General features: G+C 39.4%; 1 protein-coding gene across 1 annotated transcript in view; it reads left to right on the top strand.

Annotated features, from left to right (window-relative positions):
• Positions 1–16,296, top strand: part of PLD5 (phospholipase D family member 5) — a 192,955-nt gene extending 176,659 nt beyond the window's left edge. Inside the window, 5 exon segments of the mRNA XM_056344682.1 lie at positions 624–821; positions 4,727–4,866; positions 7,070–7,235; positions 13,024–13,138; positions 15,091–16,296. Of these exon segments, the coding sequence (XP_056200657.1) occupies positions 624–821; positions 4,727–4,866; positions 7,070–7,235; positions 13,024–13,138; positions 15,091–15,326 (855 nt within the window). The 3' untranslated portion in view covers positions 15,327–16,296.
• The last annotated feature ends 1,741 nt before the right edge of the window (positions 16,297–18,037 follow it).

The raw sequence follows: 18,037 nt of genomic DNA, 5'->3' as shown, positions 1-18,037 counted from the left end.
TTGGGTTTAATAGCACAGTAAATTTAGCTACGGATAGTATTAAACACCTGTTTTTTCATCCATTTTATTTGAAGGTGGAGCATCACATTCCTTCTCCATCACAGAAATAGCTGAAGTGCATTTCTTTCACCTTTTCCAGAACTCAGAGAAAACAAATTGTTTCTGAAGTAAGAAAGTGCTGCTACATCATCCAGCAGAAAGGATGCCTTTCTTGTAAACAAAATAATACAAAAATCATTAATAAAACCCATTCTAGCCAAGAGTAGTAAACCTGGGACAAGACCTATAACAAAAATGGTGTCTATGAGAAACGGGCATCGCTCCTAAGCTGTGTCCATCCGTAAGGTGTGTGGAATTCCATCAGGACACGCAGCTCTGATAGACACTGAACGTACAAACCTTGCTACAGCTTTTGCCCGCTCCTGACTTTTGATGATTTAGCTTATGTGTTTGCCTTTAAACAAGCATCGTTGGGAATGTTCTTTAGTCATCCGTACTCCGGCTGAGCGGAAGGCAACTTCTGGGAAACAAACACCCCCCAGACACTCCTATGTTCTCGCTGCTTACGTCTGCAGGTCCATCAGCCAAAATGTCACTAATGATATGAACCTTTAATTTCACAGATGAAGGAACTTGGTGTCATCGTATACAACTGTAGCTGCCTGGTCCTGGATTTACAGAGGATATTTGCGCTGTATAGCTCATTAAGATATAAGAATAAAATACCACCGAGCTGGTCTAAGAGACTATACGGAGTGTACGATACTCAGAATAAACTGACGCTGCAGCTGAACGAGACAAAATCAGAAGCTTTTGTGTCGGTAAGTTCTGAAATGAGTTGCAAAGAGGGAGGGAAGGGAAAAAACTTGTCTAACCCACCAGATTTTTTGGAAGACCTGGAAATTTAACATCTGCTTACTCTCTGAAACTGCCCTTTATGAACTACAGAGTAGCGAGACCAGGTTAGGTAAGTGTTAGTAGCATGTATTAAAGAATCTCAAGTGTCTTCTCACTGATACAGAGATGTTCACAGTTCCCTGCAGTAAGTCTGTCATAATGCTGTGTTCCCTCTGACAGAGACTGTCATGGAGAAATTACTATGGAAAGTAACTTCCATGAATAGAACATGTAAGATGTAAATTAAAGCCATACTTAAATATTTCTCTAAAGTGACCCTAACTGAAAAAGATGCATATTATTGCTGTGTCCTTAACCAAAAGCAGCTACTAAAATTGAGTGACTGAAAACTCAACTGTAGAGGTAAGACCACTACAGCTGTCACCTGCAGAAGACAGAACTTGTCTGATAGTCTGATAGTAATGCTGGAAAACCAAATCATTCTGTTGTCTAGGAACACGGTTATTCCAACAGGTATGCTTTTGTGGGGAAGTCTGAAATTGAAAGGTTTTTTAAAAGTTACTTGCCTTTTCCTGTGGTGTAGAACAGACTAAACACAGTATTGCTATTTCTTTTTTTCATTCGGATTCTGTGACATTGTTTGTACGTGCAATTTGCCAGAAGTGAACATGCTGCAGGATTTCATTTGAGCATTATTCTTTTTCCTGTTCTCTGCAATGTTCACCACTTCTTCACTTGCGTTCAAAAAAATGATAGGGAGGCCCTTCAAATTATTTACAGTAGTGGACAGAAGGTGAATGACTTGGGAATAAATGGACTGTTAATCAGAAATCTAAAATGATACAGAATAAGCTTGTTATCAGAGCTTGCCATTTTTTCAATGTAACTTGTAAGGATTAATCCTCTTCACCTTGTTCCATTGAAAGCATCCATACATCTGTAGAACGTTATCTACTTTAGCTTTATTTTAAAATGACACTTTAAAACTTCTAAAATTCAAGCAGCAGTCCCCATGGAAGCACTGTCGGTGTGTGTATTTTTAATGGAGAAGTTTTCAGTCTCAGCAGTGATGTAGCAAAACTGGAAAAAAGTAAACAGAGCGATAGAGATGATGAAAGATGCGGCGTGCCTTTCATTTTCAAGGTAATTACGTGAATAAAACCAACCCCTTCAAAATCAGGAAGGTAATGAAGCTGTTAAGAGTTATTTACCATTCTGTCTAAAAAAAAAAGGGGCAAAACCACATTGCTTTACAGCCAGTAGTGCCTAAACCACAATGCACATAGCACGCTATTAAGCCGTAGAGGCACTGGCACAGGATGCTTGTGCAGATGAGTGGTTCCAGTGCAGCGTTTACCTTCACCTGCTGGGAGCCAGGCAACATTCAGCTGTCCAGGATTTTTCACACTCCTACAACCCGTGAAGGGACAGAGAACTATTTTGGACTGAAAATCTGGAAGTGCCTAAGCCAAGCAGAATTAATAGCCATCTGAAAATAAAATGAGCTTCCACTGATTCGGGTCTGGACAGTCTTAAGGATTAGCTTAAATTAGAGACTGACTCGGGCAGTTAGCTAAGGAGCTGTGAACATGAAATGAACTCCTACGCCCTTCTAAGCAATCTGTTAGAAAGGGAGAAATCGTGCTGAAAGGCAGTCCTGGAGGGGCACTCAGGAAGGAAAGCTGGGTAAGGCCAGCTTTAAGGAAACTGGGATCACAGACAGGCAGGTGGAGAGAGGCTCTGCAAAAGCTGCTCCTCTGCAGTTTGTGGGATGTTCACTTCCCCCCTGTATTTCCCTTTTGTGCGGGCAACAAAAGCCTCCTCTCTTGAAATTCCGCTTCAGAAAACAAAACGAAAGAGTCACTGGTACTCAGAAGCTCAGATCAGTGAAGTCCAGCTCCAGGAGCCACACGAATCTGTAGCCGCAGCCAGTTGGGCTGGTTCTTCCTTCCTGAAAACAGGCTCTTCCATACATTTCTCCCCTACTAGCAAATCCTCAATGTTGGCCAGCATGCCCCTCCAAAAGCTACTCCTGAAGTTGCTCTGGGCTGGTTTGGTGGACCAAGGGTTAGCATCACTGTCTGGTCCTGAACTCGTGAGAAGAGGAAAGTCTCCACAAGCCCGGCAGTTCTTACTGCCATGGTGCTGTCTGTGGGCTGGGGTGTGGGTGCTGCGCTCCCCAGCCCTGCGTTGACCCCCTTCCCACCGGGGCACGGCCAGCCACCGCTGCCAGTGGGAATAAAGGCCTGTTTCTGGTAGGTGAAGTATCAAAAGAGTATTTGATCAGAACAGCAAGCGCTAATACAACTAATCCGGAGAAAAGTACTAAAATAGCTGTATGACCACAGAGGGGGTCAGCTGTGCCACAGGGTAACACGTGGAATGCCCAAATAAGTGTTGCAGTGAGAGCTTTACCTGAAATTTTTCTTCTAATTATCTTCTAAATGTCTTTCACCTTCTGGTCTTTATATTGAGCACATCTGAAAAAGATAATGCGTAACAATTCCTTTCTTTAGCTGCTTGGTTAACTTAAAACTTCTATTCAACATAATAAAAGTGTAAGAGTAAACTCTCAGTGCAATAGCCTTCTAAAACTTTCAGATAATAGACATAAATTATATGTAACAAAATCACTTCATTCTTTTTCTTGAGTCAAACCTCATTCTTTGAAAACATATTTCCCTTCCCATGTTTGTGCAATAGAAAACAACAAGCATAGCGCACAGTCATTGAATTTTTTTGTTATGCTCAGGAATCACAGCTTAGCGCTGCTTAGCAACAAAATTGTCTTCCAGCCTGCCTGATAAAGTGTAAGAGGTTTTGGTTGTTTTTCTTAAGTGTTCAGGAATGGATCTGGAATACCGGTCTTGAGATCTTGCTAGTTAATTTTCTAGTATTTTCCGCACTTGGTTGTAGTAAATCCTTAAGACCAGTGGTTAAGAAACCACTGTGATAGGCATTGCCCTGAAAGAAAAAAAGAACAACCGAAAGCCCACGGCGGGAGCCGGTCCCCTAAAGAAAACGTGCAGCTGCAACCCAAGCAGGTGACAGGGGTGAGCAGCAGCGGGAAGGCAGTGGTCTGCAGGGCCAGCCGTTATGGGAAGGACAAGTGACACCTGCTCAAAGTGCCTTGAATAACCTCTGCTCCCAGGAACTGTGCTGTTGCCTGCGAGAGCTTGGCAGGCAGCTCCACTTCTCTCTCCTGACGAGCAGCGAGTCCTGGGCGCCTCTGCTACAGGCGGGCAATTCCCGCTGGCTTCACCTTGTTGCCCGACGCATTCGACAGCCCTAGACACGAGGCAGAGAAGCTGACGCCTGGGCTTTGCCGCGCACCAGCTCAGTACCAGGTGAAGAGCTTTATTTATCGCTGAAGCTAGGTTTTAAAGGTAAATTTCCTGCAAAACTGCAGCATCTCCCCAAGACAGTGATGGAGCCAATGGGGACTGCGTGGAACTTTAAACCAAACTGACTTAATACACATTAACTCCTGGTTGCAAGTGAGGGATCAGGCTGATGTGGCAAGAAGACAGAAAGCACTCCATTTAATAGTAACCAGCCCTGGGACTCCCTGGAACAAAAAAATCTCTGAAATCTAACTTAAATTAGAGCATCTTTGATGACAGTGGATGTTTTGAAGTTTGTGTCTTCTGCATTTTACCCACAGTTGCGCTAAATGGTGAGGCTTTCAAGGGCAAATCGAGCAAATGCCTCTCCTTTGTACCTCTGGGTATTCTAGCAGGACAGTTGAAGGTACCAGTTAATATTCTCTGCCGAAATAAAGGCTACTACTTGCCATCTCAAGAAGAATAGGGGAAGAGAAAATAAATCACGTATTTTAAATGCCATATTTGAACTTTTCCTTTCACAGAATTCACCTAAGCTCTTCTGCCCAAAGGACAGAGTCCTGGATATTGAAGCTATATACAGTGTTATCGATGATGCAAAGCAGTTTGTGTACATAGCTGTCATGGACTACTTGCCGATCGTCATTGACACCAATGCTAAACGGTGAGTGTCCGTGTCCAGGTTATTGTAATGCCAGTACGGTCTGCTGGAGAAAATGAACCCACAGGAGATTAGTTACTACTGTGGACCAATTTCTTGGGGCCCAATTCTGCTCTTATTGAAATCAGTGAGAGTTCTGCCATTGACTTAAATGGGAGCAGAATTGGGACCTGAGAAGACATTTCCAGTTCTGGGTCCTAAGCTTTGGATCTGCCTATCGAAGGAGATTAGAAATTGTCTAGTCTGACCACCTGCAAGTGACTGCACCCAGGAATACAATAACCTGCTTGTACATTAATCCTATTTCTTACATTATTACATTCACTATCTTGATACCGCAGCTACTGGCATTTTATGAATATGATACAGATATTCAAACTGAGTGAGAGAGTGTGTGTGTTAAGCGAGAATTAACATGTTGTGAGTTCTCATACACAATATGGGAGATGTCATTATTTTATTGAAAATTACATGAAAATTCCAAATTCAGCATAGGTTACCTTTGAATTATATCACATTTTGGTAAATTGAAAGTTGTTAAAAACAAACAAGCCCAGGTCATTTTTAAATACCCTGTTTGTATGGACCATTGAAAAGCACTCGTGACCCAAAACTGGAGCCACAGTATAATAAAACCATCCAACTCAGAAGGCAAGTATCCAGTGGTCCCTCTGACTCTCCGTAACGCAATGAATCCAGCATTTAGCTATGCTCGCTGTTCCATTCATGCACTTTATGTGAACACAGTTAAACCAAACTAAAAATCTGATTATGTGCTTTTTTCCAGTTTTGCATAATTAAAGGTTTTGCTTAATTAAAAAAAAAAAAAAACAACTATGATTTTACCTGATATCAAGCATAAGCTATTTCAAGTCTACAAGAGGGTTTTTTCCAATAAACTCGCTACATACAGCCTCTATCACAGCAAAGGAATCACGGGTAGTACTGTAGGAGGCTCCGTTTCACGATATGCATCCCTGTCGTTTCCCCTTTGTGTTGGGAAGGATCTTAGTATGTAGAGCCATTATAGGCTTGCAGTTGATGTTACCTCCTATACTTCTTTGTTCTCATGCCTGAAGAATTCAGAAATCTACTGGATTAGGGACATCCAGGGAAGCCACCTGTCTGAATTCCACGTTTTTCCTACAGTATGGTTTTGTGTCTGAGGCACTGCCACAGCTTCTCTACCTTGTAAGCTCCCAGTTCCCACTGGTGAGTTATTTTCTGGCATTGTAGAGCTCCAATTTCATTAGGCTGAATGCCTTTATGCTGCTCGAACAGAGTAAACATGGGGATTTGGGGTTGGTTTTGTTTGGGGTGGTTTTTGTTGAGGTTTTGGTTTGGTTTTGGTTTGGTTTTGGGTTTGGTTTGGGTTTGGTTTGGTTTGGTTTTTGTTTTTGTTTTGTTTTGGGTTTTATCTAATTCTCCCTGTCCTGACCTGCTCCCACCGAAGGTCAGGAACACAAAACTAACTAGCAGTTGTGAGACTAGCACCATGGAAACCACATCCCATTCATGGCAGAATTTCAGGAAAAAAGGTAGCATCCTCCTTAAAAGACCCATCTTCATCTGGTACTGAAGGATGCAGGTACCCTGCATGGCAGCAGCTCTCCTCTTCCAAAGCACGAAACGGCAGAAAGCATTCCAGTCCCCAGCCTGTGTGGTTCCAGCACAGAGGGAAAAAAAAGGTGGCAATCAGGGAGGGATCCAGTGTTCCTGTCCTCTTACTTGTGTAACCAACAGAAAATCCTTCCAGTCCCCCGGTCTGGGCCGGGGAAGCAGCACCTGGGTAAGCTGTAGCTCATTCTGGTGGTTCTCTGGCCACCGCAAGCTCTCCGCTGCTCTCACCACAGGCAGTGAGTGACACAGGAGTAATGAGTGACACAGGAGTAACTCGCCCAGCTGCGGGTGGACAAGGTACCTGTATTTTGTGCAAGTGTTTTGGCAGCTCTCCATGCGCCTACATAGATGGAAGATGTGCCCAACCATCCACAACTTCACTGTCCCCACTGTGACAGTTTTGGTGCAGGGCTCAATGACACAAAAGAGGATGCTGGCAGATCTGTTAAACAAGCACAGCATTCCTTCAATGGCTAGAAAATTAAATTCACATATGGTTAGTTTTCTCTGTGATGTCTAGGCTTGACTGCATAAAAATCCAGAATTTTATTAAGTTCTCTGAATATACTGTATTCTTTCTCCGCAGGTACTGGCCGTATTTAGACGGGAAGATAAGAGAAGCATTAGTTTTACGAAGTATTAAAGTACGACTTCTCATAAGTTTCTCAAGAGACACAGATCCCCTTACTTTTAACTTTGTTTCATCTCTGAAAGCTATTTGCACTGAAGTTCCAAGCTGTAGTTTGAAAGTTGTAAGTATAATCCATATTGCTTTGAAATCTATGGTATTTCCCACCCCTCAAAAACAATTAAGAAAACTTCTCAACTAAGAACTGTTTTCTGTTAGTTTCAAAGACTATAAATTTCATTAAATAACACAGGAAATGTAACATAATGAACTGAATTTATTCCTTGTACTAAGAGATGTAGAAATTAAGACAGAAAAATAGAATGATGCCAAAAGGCAATCTGTGTGGCGGACAGCCCGTGTAAAACACTACATGTGGTCTTTTACAGCAAAGCTAACGAAATGAACCGTAATCATATGTCTTGTTTATACTGGCTGGGAAGAGTAAATGTGACAGCACAAAAATGCGATTTAGTCTGGATTCATGTAATCTTACTGTTCAGCTGCATAAGCATCTACTTTTGCTTTAGTCAAGTACAAAGTACAGGAAAAAATAATGAAGATTTTTAAATTCAGGCTACAAATTCAGAATTGTGAAGACTAGAACAACCATTACGTGACCCCATTAGACATGCAGTACAGGAAAGTGAGAAATACTATGTGTGTTGCATTTATATTAGAGAACAGAGTGTATGGCAACTACTACTTTCAGTTTGGTACAGTTCATTTTTATGAAATTGAGGCACACTGGAAATCAGCCATCTTGGATCACTTTTTGGTTTTTTTGCAATGTCTGTCTTAAATCATCTGCTGAATTATTTTGACTGCTTAAATTGATAATCCATGAAATCATTTTGTCTTTTTAAAATTGAGTTGTAAAGAAACAAGTACTGTTTGTGTTATGCACACTAAGTGGTATTTATGCATATCTTGAAATAGGGATTTTTGTTGTAATGTAGACTGTTATTACAAGTTTCCTAGGTAAGAAGCAGCTTACAAGTGTGAGTTTAAGTCAAAAACTCCAATACTCGGCTGGTACTGCTTAAGCTGCTTCAATTTCAAGTAACTTCTAGCTTGTTCCATTTTTATCATCAGAGTTCTGGTTTTGTATTCAAAATCATTTTAATTAAGTGGCACCTAATGCTTTACGTACTTCTATCCATTTACACCTACTTACAGCAGGTAAATTCTTTAGTACAGAATGTATCTTGTCAAATGCTGAAAGGAAAAAAAAAATTATTTCTAGACATCCATTCTAGGTGGGTAGTCTAGCTATCTCTGCAGTTAGAAAATACAAATACAACTTACAGTACAAAAAATGAGACGGCCCCAGTTTTAAATAGCTGTAAAGGTGCCTCTGTGCTGTGCATCACGTGTTCCACACCCTGGCTAAGTCACTGCCTTAATAAGCCTTGGCATGAGTAACAGCCCAAGGCTCAGAGTTTACTGGTACCTCTTTGGCTCTGGCTGAAACCGTGCTGTAGGCTCTATCACGACACTCTTTTACTTCACCGAACACGTCAGATGAGCACTGCTGCTTTCTTTTAACTGTGTTTCTTTTGTATTCATCTGTTCTAGCTGGGATCAAAGTGAAACAAAATGATGTGTGTGTATGGGCGAGAAAGAGTAGGCTAACAGGGTAAAAACTAAACAAACCTTTTGAATTATTAGAAAATGCTGCTTTTCCCTTTTGGTTCAGCTTTGAATATGAAAAAAAATCAAGTCAAATTAAACTCTGTAGAGAAAATACTGTCATGCAGACATGTATTGTATGAGTTTATACACGAGAACACTGAAATTTTAAGGGAAACTTAAGGTACAAATTTTGATTGAAATTTGTAATTTCAATTTTATTTTTTTATTTATTTATTTGCTAAGCTGTCCCAAATACCTTAATATTGCTCTGGCAGAAATGGCACACCCCCCCGCCCCGTTCTTCTGTTCTCTCAGGGATCATGTATCTGAGTCCTACGAAGCATATTCAGCTTTTTTCTTCTGTTTAGCTTTTGATCCCTGTGTTATGCCTTGTTGTGATCGTTTTCTTTTGTGCCTGTGGAAGGACCAGTTTGGCTAGGACATTCCCAGCGCGTGCCCATGGCTTGCTGCAGCTGCAGGGTACGCTGTTCTGCCAATGGCAGCAGCGCCAGGTACACGGTCACCTTGGGGAAGGCTGTACAGACATAATTTCTCTGTTAGGTGAGAATCTCTTACTGATTTCCCCTGGTCTCCTGACCAGGCTAACAGAAGGTGTGGTATTGCCTAACTGCAGGTATATCGTTAGAAACGGGACACTGCAAACCTGCTATGCCCAGCAGTGTCCTGATCAATACCAAATACAAAAATTACCGCTGGGCAGGTAATTTTCCAGTCTGCTGTGGAGGTCAGGAAGGCAGGGACTGCAAGACATGATTTCCTAGCTGCAAACACTGAACTGCTAACAGTGTGCTCTATCTAGAAGCAGGTGGGTGGTTGTTTTTTCGGTTTTTTTCTTTTGCCACAAAACTTTGATAATGCTAGGCAATTAACATCATCAATGCAGTTAGAAAATGCTTAATCCCTCATTATGCATTCCTCAGCATCTCACTTGGGAGTCCGGTTCACATAAGCATCAATAATTATTGGATTCAACTGAACTGCTTTGAGACTGCAAACTCAATACAAGTACTGTGAAAAAAGTCATCACTAGGAAGAATTCCTGAGGAAAAGGGCTTTGCTTGAGGACTAAATAAGTGCTGTAAGCATGCAGCCAGATGTCAAGGAGCTCTGTTCTATGCACGGAACCATGTGGTCATGAAATTAAAGGATAAACTGAGCTCACCATCACGCTTCTTGAGGCCTTAATTCCAGTACTCCTTACATTTTGTGTGCCTGACCCTTTAAATACATCTTATGTGCAAGATTGCTCAGTCTAACTCTCAAAGAAGCAGTAAAATGGGGCCAGCCCTGCTGGGCGCAGTGCTGAACTGAGAAAGGCCCGTGGTTTTGAAGGGCCCAGAGAGTATGAACTAGATGAAAGTGTCTTCAGATAACTGGAGACCGGGAAGGAGTGGCATGGAACAGACGTGTAGCTACAGCACGCGCTGTTCTTGAGCTTCCACATGAATCTGTTTCTGCATTGTACAGGTGGATCCCTGCTCAGGTGAGAGGAAGGAAGAACCACAACTTTCCGTACTTCTCAGAAAGCCAGCCATGTCCTACAAGTAAACAAAGCGTTATGAATGAACTATGAAACCTTTGCTCCTAAGCACTAACTTAAAGCTCTAAACTCCTAAAATAAGGATGGAAAAGACTAATTAACTGTTAGCAGAAGGTGGTGGATTATTAACACAGTACTTCGGCTGCAGGCGTGTGTCGGGAGAATGTTAGGCTGTGCTACTGAATGTCAGTGCTGGTTCACTTGCTCACCTGAGCTGCAGTTTTGTATTCTGTTTCTGAGGGCAGATGAGTTTCCCTACTTGTTTTGTATTGTCAAGGACAATTGTAATCTGTATTGTCAAGGAGTTATAATGGCTTCTATACCCTTGCTGGAGAACACATTACACTTTCAAGCCTTCTGTCTATTCCTGCCTGAATCTGAAATTTCCTTTCTTACAAAGTTATTATACAAAGAGCACACTAACGCAGGATTTTTCTGTACAGCACATCTACTGAAATCTCTTAATTTGCCAACTCTAAGCTGATATGATTATTGTGCTTGACTATTTTTAAATCAAGGTATGTAGCTTTTTGCTAAATCCTGTAATAAGGGGAAGAAGACAGCTTTGTTTTGGTTTTACCCATTTGCTGGTTTTAGACTATTCCCTACAACATTAGTATTAATCACACAGTATCTTCCACATCCCTGCAAAGAGTTACTGCGAGCACCCTTGGTGGACACCCTGTTGCTGCTAACTGTCTCCATTCCTGTTTCGTTGCATCAGGAAAAACATGACCCTTTTTTTCTGGCTTTATCCAAAAATTCAAGATCCTTTCAGAAAGATTCAGATTCATCTCTGGCTGGCTACATACATACTTTCTGTGATGGGTGCGTGTTTGTTCCTCAGGCGCACAATTGCAGTCTTGATGTTGTCGAAGAACTAAACCCTAATGTCTAGTAAACTTGCCTTTACAGCTGCTGAGATGCTTTGTTCTAGGGTTTTTTTTTAAATGTAATTGTTAGTAGTGTTAAATATCTGTAATTAAAAGTATGATTTCCCCATGCAGCTTAGTTAGAAGTGAATATACAATATAAATCTCATGTAAAGGGCAGATAACTACAGTTTTACATAGAATAATCTTTTTTTAATGGTTTTTAAATTGCTTTTTAAAAAGCAGTCGCTCAGTTTGGGTGGTTGTGCTCGCTTTTAAATGCAAAAAACTATCTTTGGATTTTTGCTCGTCTTGGAACTTATTACAAAAATTAAGCTGTGGAAGATAACAATGCCTTGTACAGGTAAGTAAGCACACGGTAACACACAAAATTCAGAGACTGTTGAAGGACACAATTCTGTGTCTTATTAATTACAGATAAGCCTGTACAGAACTCCTAGTGTTCTCCAAGGAAAGCCAAACTGTAATGATCAAGACTGATGATTAAGAAGAGATTTTTTGAATGAATACTTATATGCTGTTCTGAAGCAACCAGTGGTATAAAACCTAAAGGTGCTGTTCCTGGCAGTCAGTAACACATTTTGCAATAGTTGAGCAGTTTAATGCAAACCAGCTTGAAACCTACCTACATCAGCTGGGTAAAGAATGCTTTATAAAACTAAACTGCCAGTGTACTATGCATACGCCCTTATCTGATTTAATCAAACTGATGATGTAGTCTACCACAGAGATAACTGCATTTCAATAATGAATTTAGTATTTTACAGTTGGGTTTTCAAAGTAGTAAGATTATTCTGAAGGACATCTTCCTGACCTAAAAGGATTCATTCCAGTTTTTTATCAGAAGGAGCACTGGTTCAAAAGAGGAATTTTGTATTATGGAAAACAGACCCCCAAGAAAGATCAAGGAGTTTTGGGGCCGGAGTTTTGTAATACTGTTTTTCAGTGTCTTAAGTGGGTACAATGTATAGCCATTTATTTTCATCAGCAATGTACTGTAAATTAGATTTGTTCTGAAGATCTACACCATCACCTCAAAGTTTCTCAGTCCTGCAGTAAATATGCAATTTCTCCTTCATCGTGCTATTCTCTACTTCTAGTTTTGGAATCTGTGTCTAGGTATTAGTTTCCTTGATGAAACAAACAATATTTAGCTTTGTAGTGGAAATCTCATTTTTGTCTGGCACTGATGCAGGCAAGAAGTACATATAGCTCCAGAATTTAAAAAGAAAAAAAATACATCTTAGACTTCACTCTTTAGGGTAAAACAGATGCATTTTCCTCTTGTTGTCGGGTAAATCTCTCCATATCAGATTTAATCCTGAGAAGCTTCTAGGTTTCTGGAATCAGCAAGTTTCCTGTTGGGAACTATGAATGTGTAATACAAGGGTATTAATTCAATTGTTGCTGTGTCTGCCAATTCAGATCCTGAAGCAGACTTCAAACCCCAATGTCCCTTGATGAACGAGGAAACGAGCTATAGAAAAGTTTCTGGGTCTTATCATGCAGAACATAAAGGGGGAAGGGGGGATGAGTTGTGCATTCCGTAGCCTTTCCTACCTGGCACTGTATTGCTTTTAGTATGCGGTAGCCATATACTTTGTATAGTTCAGAATGCCAAGGGATAGTGAATATCACAAACTGAGAATTTAGTAAGAAATATAGTGTGCAGTGTTTTATTAAAATTAATGTTTGGCTATAAAAACTCAAGCTGTTCTGTAGTGCTAACTCATTTTCAATAAAGAGTAGAGAACAGACCATATTTTTTCTGTCCATTATAGAACAGTTCTTATTAACATGCACTCCATTCTATTTTATGGCAGAAATTCTTTGACCTTGAGGAAGAGAGTGCATGCTTTCTTAAAGAACAGAAGAACACTTCCTTTCCCAAATTAAATCGTAACAAATACATGGTGACTGATGGAGCTGCATACATTGGTAAGTAACCACATCTCAAGAAATTCTAGTTTGTAGCCAGAAGCCTGAAGTAACACCCATTTGTAAATGAGAAGTCTACAGTTGACATGCTTGTTAAGTTAAAGTAATAGTTCATTTCTTTGGGAACCTGGATAAAGACTGAGCTTTGAGCCTTTTCTCATTTAAACACTCTTTGCCCCTATGAACCAGTTTCTCCAAAAGCAACATTCTGCTTTCAGTATTTAAAAACAGACTGAAAGCACAAATACAATATACTGTATGAAGGAGGCATAAATTGCATTATTAACAAATTCTCTTGTTTCTGCAACCCAACGAAGATGGACTGTTCTCCGTTTCCAGCGTTACTATTAAAGCTATGGTCAGTCCTGGTAAATACTGTACGAACACCTTTCATCCTCATCTCCTGAAGTCTTATTCCATTTACTGTAATGACATTTCAGATGCCCTCTCAACGTTAAGTACATATCTAATTGGTGTTCTGGGTTAAAGGTGTATTTAAGTCAAGTCCCTGTGTGGCACCTAGTAAAAATTCATTATCAGTCAAATGCTCATTGAATGCAGAGTAAAAACTACCTTTTGAAAAAATCTGACTGCTTGAGCTACGCGTGAGCTGCAGGATCAGAGAACTGCTACTGAATTAAAAAGTAACTCCTAAGATTTTATCAAGTCAAGAGAGAAAACTGGCCTTCTAACACGCTGCAGCTCGATGCTTCAGTTGCTTCCTTCCTCACCCTGACTTACTGTGAAGGGCTTAAAGCCAGTAACCGCAGGGGCAGGGAGGGAGAGCAAGCGCTGCCGCCCCGCAGCGTGCCCGTGCACCAATGGAGAACCCAAAGCAGTGCTGGGATACAACCAAGAGCTACTTGGAAAAGCTCAAAATACACACACCTCTCTTAACCTATCCAAATCTTATTTTTCCCTTCAACTAGTGCAGCTTAGCCCTCTCTCATCTCCCAAATGTTTTATGAATCTTTTTCCTTTATTCCATTTTAAATTCCTTCCAATAGCCAGATCAAATTTCAGTAAGTCATAACTTGTCCACACAGTATGGATTCTTGGCTGAGCTGGGTTTTTTTCTTTCCCATTGTCCTTACATCCTTAGATACACACAAGTAAAAGAAAGAAAGAATCAAAGCGGTGTGAAAGTAAATGTAAATGGATGCTAATATATGATCTGATGTATCTTTTACTTGAAAGCATATAGGAAGAAATGGCCCTTATGATAAGGCTTCAATTTGCCATCCTTCACAACTTCAGAATTCTTAACATTTCCTGCTAAAGTAGTTGAAATGACACTGAAAAAAAAGAGGGTAAAGATTTCATATACCTTCATGTTTTATGTATGTTCAGATAGTTTTCAAAATGACCCCTCCAAACTCTTTCTCCAAAATACTGCATGTTTTATAAATGTACAACTTAAATAGTTATAGTTCTAGTGAAATAAAAAAGAAATAACTGAAACACATGGTTTACCTGTTTTCCATTAATCCAACTATCCACTTTGCCTTGCGATAACCAGGATGTGAAATGCTCGTTCATGACCTTAGATTCCAACAAAGGTGGTGATAACTGGCATAAACCAGTAAAACCTGGTTTTCTTTTCTGAAATATTATCTATCAACGGATAACCTGTAAAAGATCTACTGGTTTGGCTCAGCATTATGGAGCAACTATTCTCCACAGCATCTATGTGTTTATATGGCAAAAATGTATTTTCACTTACGAAGTATTAGAGCTGCTATACTTCCAGAAACAATCTATACTACGCACGGGTATGTAATGGAGTTTTTTCTTTCCCACTACTATAGAAAACTTATTTTCATCTCTGCCTGGGTAGGCACTGGGGAAAATGACACTGTAATATGCTGGATTGCCTTTAGGGAGATGGCCTTGTTTTTTTAATATTATTTAAACGTTCAAAACTCATTGTATATTCCTGCCTTTACTTGTAGGTAATTTTGATTGGGTAGGAAATGCTTTTACGCAGAATGCTGGAGCCGGCCTTGTTATCAACCAAGCAGACACGGGGAACAGCACAAGCATCATTAAGCAACTCAAGGCTGTTTTTGAAAGGGACTGGTATTCACATTATGCCAAAAGTTTACAACCAACAAAAATCCCAAACTGCTTTAATCACAAACTTAATAAAGCAACATCAAATAAGACTGCCATGAGCAATGTGAATTAGAAAGACTATTTTACTGTTTAGTATGGCAATGAAGAATTACGTTGGAATATATAGCCCTCTTTCATATTTACAGACAAGAGACTTAAATAAAAAGCAAAAAAAAAAAGTTTGGTTTCGGGGGGATGTTTTTAGGAAAAAGCACACTTATATAAAAAACTCAAAACTATATTCTCTATATTGAATTATTTAAGACTTTCAAATTTGTTACTTCTGACACTGAATGTCATTTCTGCTTCCATATTAATTTTAATGTTCTGAGTTTGCATTTAACAGCATGTGTCAATTTTTCTGTTTTAGTTTTAGGACTTTCCCTAATTGCCAACCTGGCTAGAACGAGCCTTGAGGCAAAACCAAGATTCAAGCTATGAAATGGCATTCTAAGATCAGTTATTACAGGTAGATGGTAGGTTTACTGTCTTAGAAAACATGAAGGAATAAGCAACCTTTCACCCATTTAAATTGTTTGCTTTAAATAAATACCCAGTCACACAAATAATTCCTAGTTCTACAAATTCAGTTTGGGTATCGTCCTTCCTTGTCTTCTAACTAGCCTTAAAATACATTAGAGTTACATGACTGGTAATTCACTCATCTCGTAGAAGTATGAAAAGGTTTTCAGGGATTGGGGTTGGCCTCATCAAATTTGTCATAATCCCTACAGCTGCTCAGATGAATGGATTTTTTATCAAAAGTAAAGTAATGTGGATTCCTTTCAACATAATAGTTATTTCCAATTATACATGTTTCATCTAACACTGAAAAAATCTCTGGATTAATAGCAAAGACCTAGGACTTTTTTTTTTTTGTTGTTCTCAAGAGTATTTCTTCCCCAAGTTAAATATTTATCATGTGAGCCAGCAGTTGCGTGATGACTCATTATCAAACCAACGCATATATAAAAGTCAAATACTGCTTTTTAAGAAGGTCAAGGGTTATGCAAAATCATGCAATAATTGTTGTTATGTGATCATAGTCATTTTGTTTCATTTTACACCTGAAAGTTTTTTTCTTTCACAATTATTTTTTTTTTTTTTTTAGTAAAAGTTAGGAAACAGCAATTTCTGTTACAATGTCATCATTCATATAGGTGGATACATCAGCACAAACAGAGACGTGATGCCTTCATTTAGGCCACTGTTTCAGTTGGTGTTAATAGTGTGCCTCTACAAACACAACTCAGTTGCATCAAGAAGCACCTGTTGTGTAAAAGTGTGAATTTGCTCTTTACAAAAATATAAATGCTTGACAACAGATTTTTCTCTACTCAGAGCTGTAATAGCTTAGTTTTGTAATAAAAAAAAAAAATGTTTCATTGCTATCCCTCTGCTTCTGTTGAAGACACACGGCCAATGAAAGCAAAATGCATTCTGCATTTTGTTAAATATTCACAGAACTTTTTCCAAAATGCAGACTTTTTGTCAGCTGGCTGTATGTTACCGAAGGCACACTTCAACAGCAGTGGGCAAAAACAAGAAGGAAAATCAACCATGTCCCCAAGGTACTGTTTTAATCTGAAGACCAAGTTAAAAACCCACCTTGACTTTCAAAACACAGATTTCATTTACAAGGTTAAAAAAAAAACATTAAAGCAAGCACAGCTTAGGAAATTCTAATAAGGTAACATATGCACAACTTCAAATTGCCAGCTAGAGACACACCACAAAACTAGTTATGACTGCAAAAGGCACACTTTTTGACGAAGAATGTTTCTTTTGCAATTGCCAAGTTTTACATTGTCTTACTGAAAATAATGACGTAACAACAAAAAAATCAAGTTGTCAACTTTTACAGAAAAGATTCTGTGCAGCTCTAACGCTCAATAACATTTTCTAATATTCAAATAAACACATGCCATTTATTAGCCTACACACACACAGAAAAGCATATATTCTGACATTCCTATAAGACACAAATATCTACAAAGAAAAAGGTTCTTGAATTGCTATGAAGGAAAGATCTTTGTGAAGAGAAATTTCTGTATTTTCTTCCTTCTGTATATAATTTAGAGTATGTATAGCAAGTTTGGGAGAAAGATCCCCAGCACTTTTTAGTTGTTGGGGTTTTTTTGTTTAAGAAATAAATATTCGCTCAGATTAATTTCTAGTGAAAATTTCAAGTTATACCACCAATGAATTTAGTCTTATGACTCAAAGCGAAACAAGCAAAACCCAACCTAACAAAACCCACAACCTTTTAAAAGCTGGTTGAGATATTTGTAAAGCTTCTGAGGTCCCCATGGATGGGTGCTTTTAGAGCTTGAGATAAACTTAATACCTTGAGACACAAAAAAACCCAAGCAAACAAAAAAACCCCACTGTCCAGAGTTGTTAATTGTAGCACCTGATGGCAATAATACACAAATATGAATCAATGTATTTTTTTTTCCCTTTTGCATTACAGATACTAGAAATGTGTTAAGTTTTCTAAATGACATCTTGTGCAAATAATGGAGGATCTGAGTGGAACAGAAATTTGTCAGATGATAAAGCTAAGCTGTTTACAAAGCAGGAATTGGTGATTAAATCAGACTGTGGAGTTACCACTGACCTTCCATTTAGTATACCAAATGAACGATTCAGATGGAGTAGTTTTACTGGACAGTTCCTGGGGCAATATAATCATGTATATTAACCAGATCCATTAGTTTACTTGGCTTTTAAAATGCTGGTGCTTCAGCGACCCCACCCCCCCCCAACTAAAGAGCAGGTACC

Source organism: Falco biarmicus, chromosome 6 (genome assembly GCF_023638135.1).
Source record: "Falco biarmicus isolate bFalBia1 chromosome 6, bFalBia1.pri, whole genome shotgun sequence".
Lineage (NCBI taxonomy): Eukaryota > Metazoa > Chordata > Aves > Falconiformes > Falconidae > Falco > Falco biarmicus.
The sequence above is the reverse complement of the archived record's forward strand: the minus strand, read 5'-3'. Positions and strand labels throughout refer to the sequence as shown.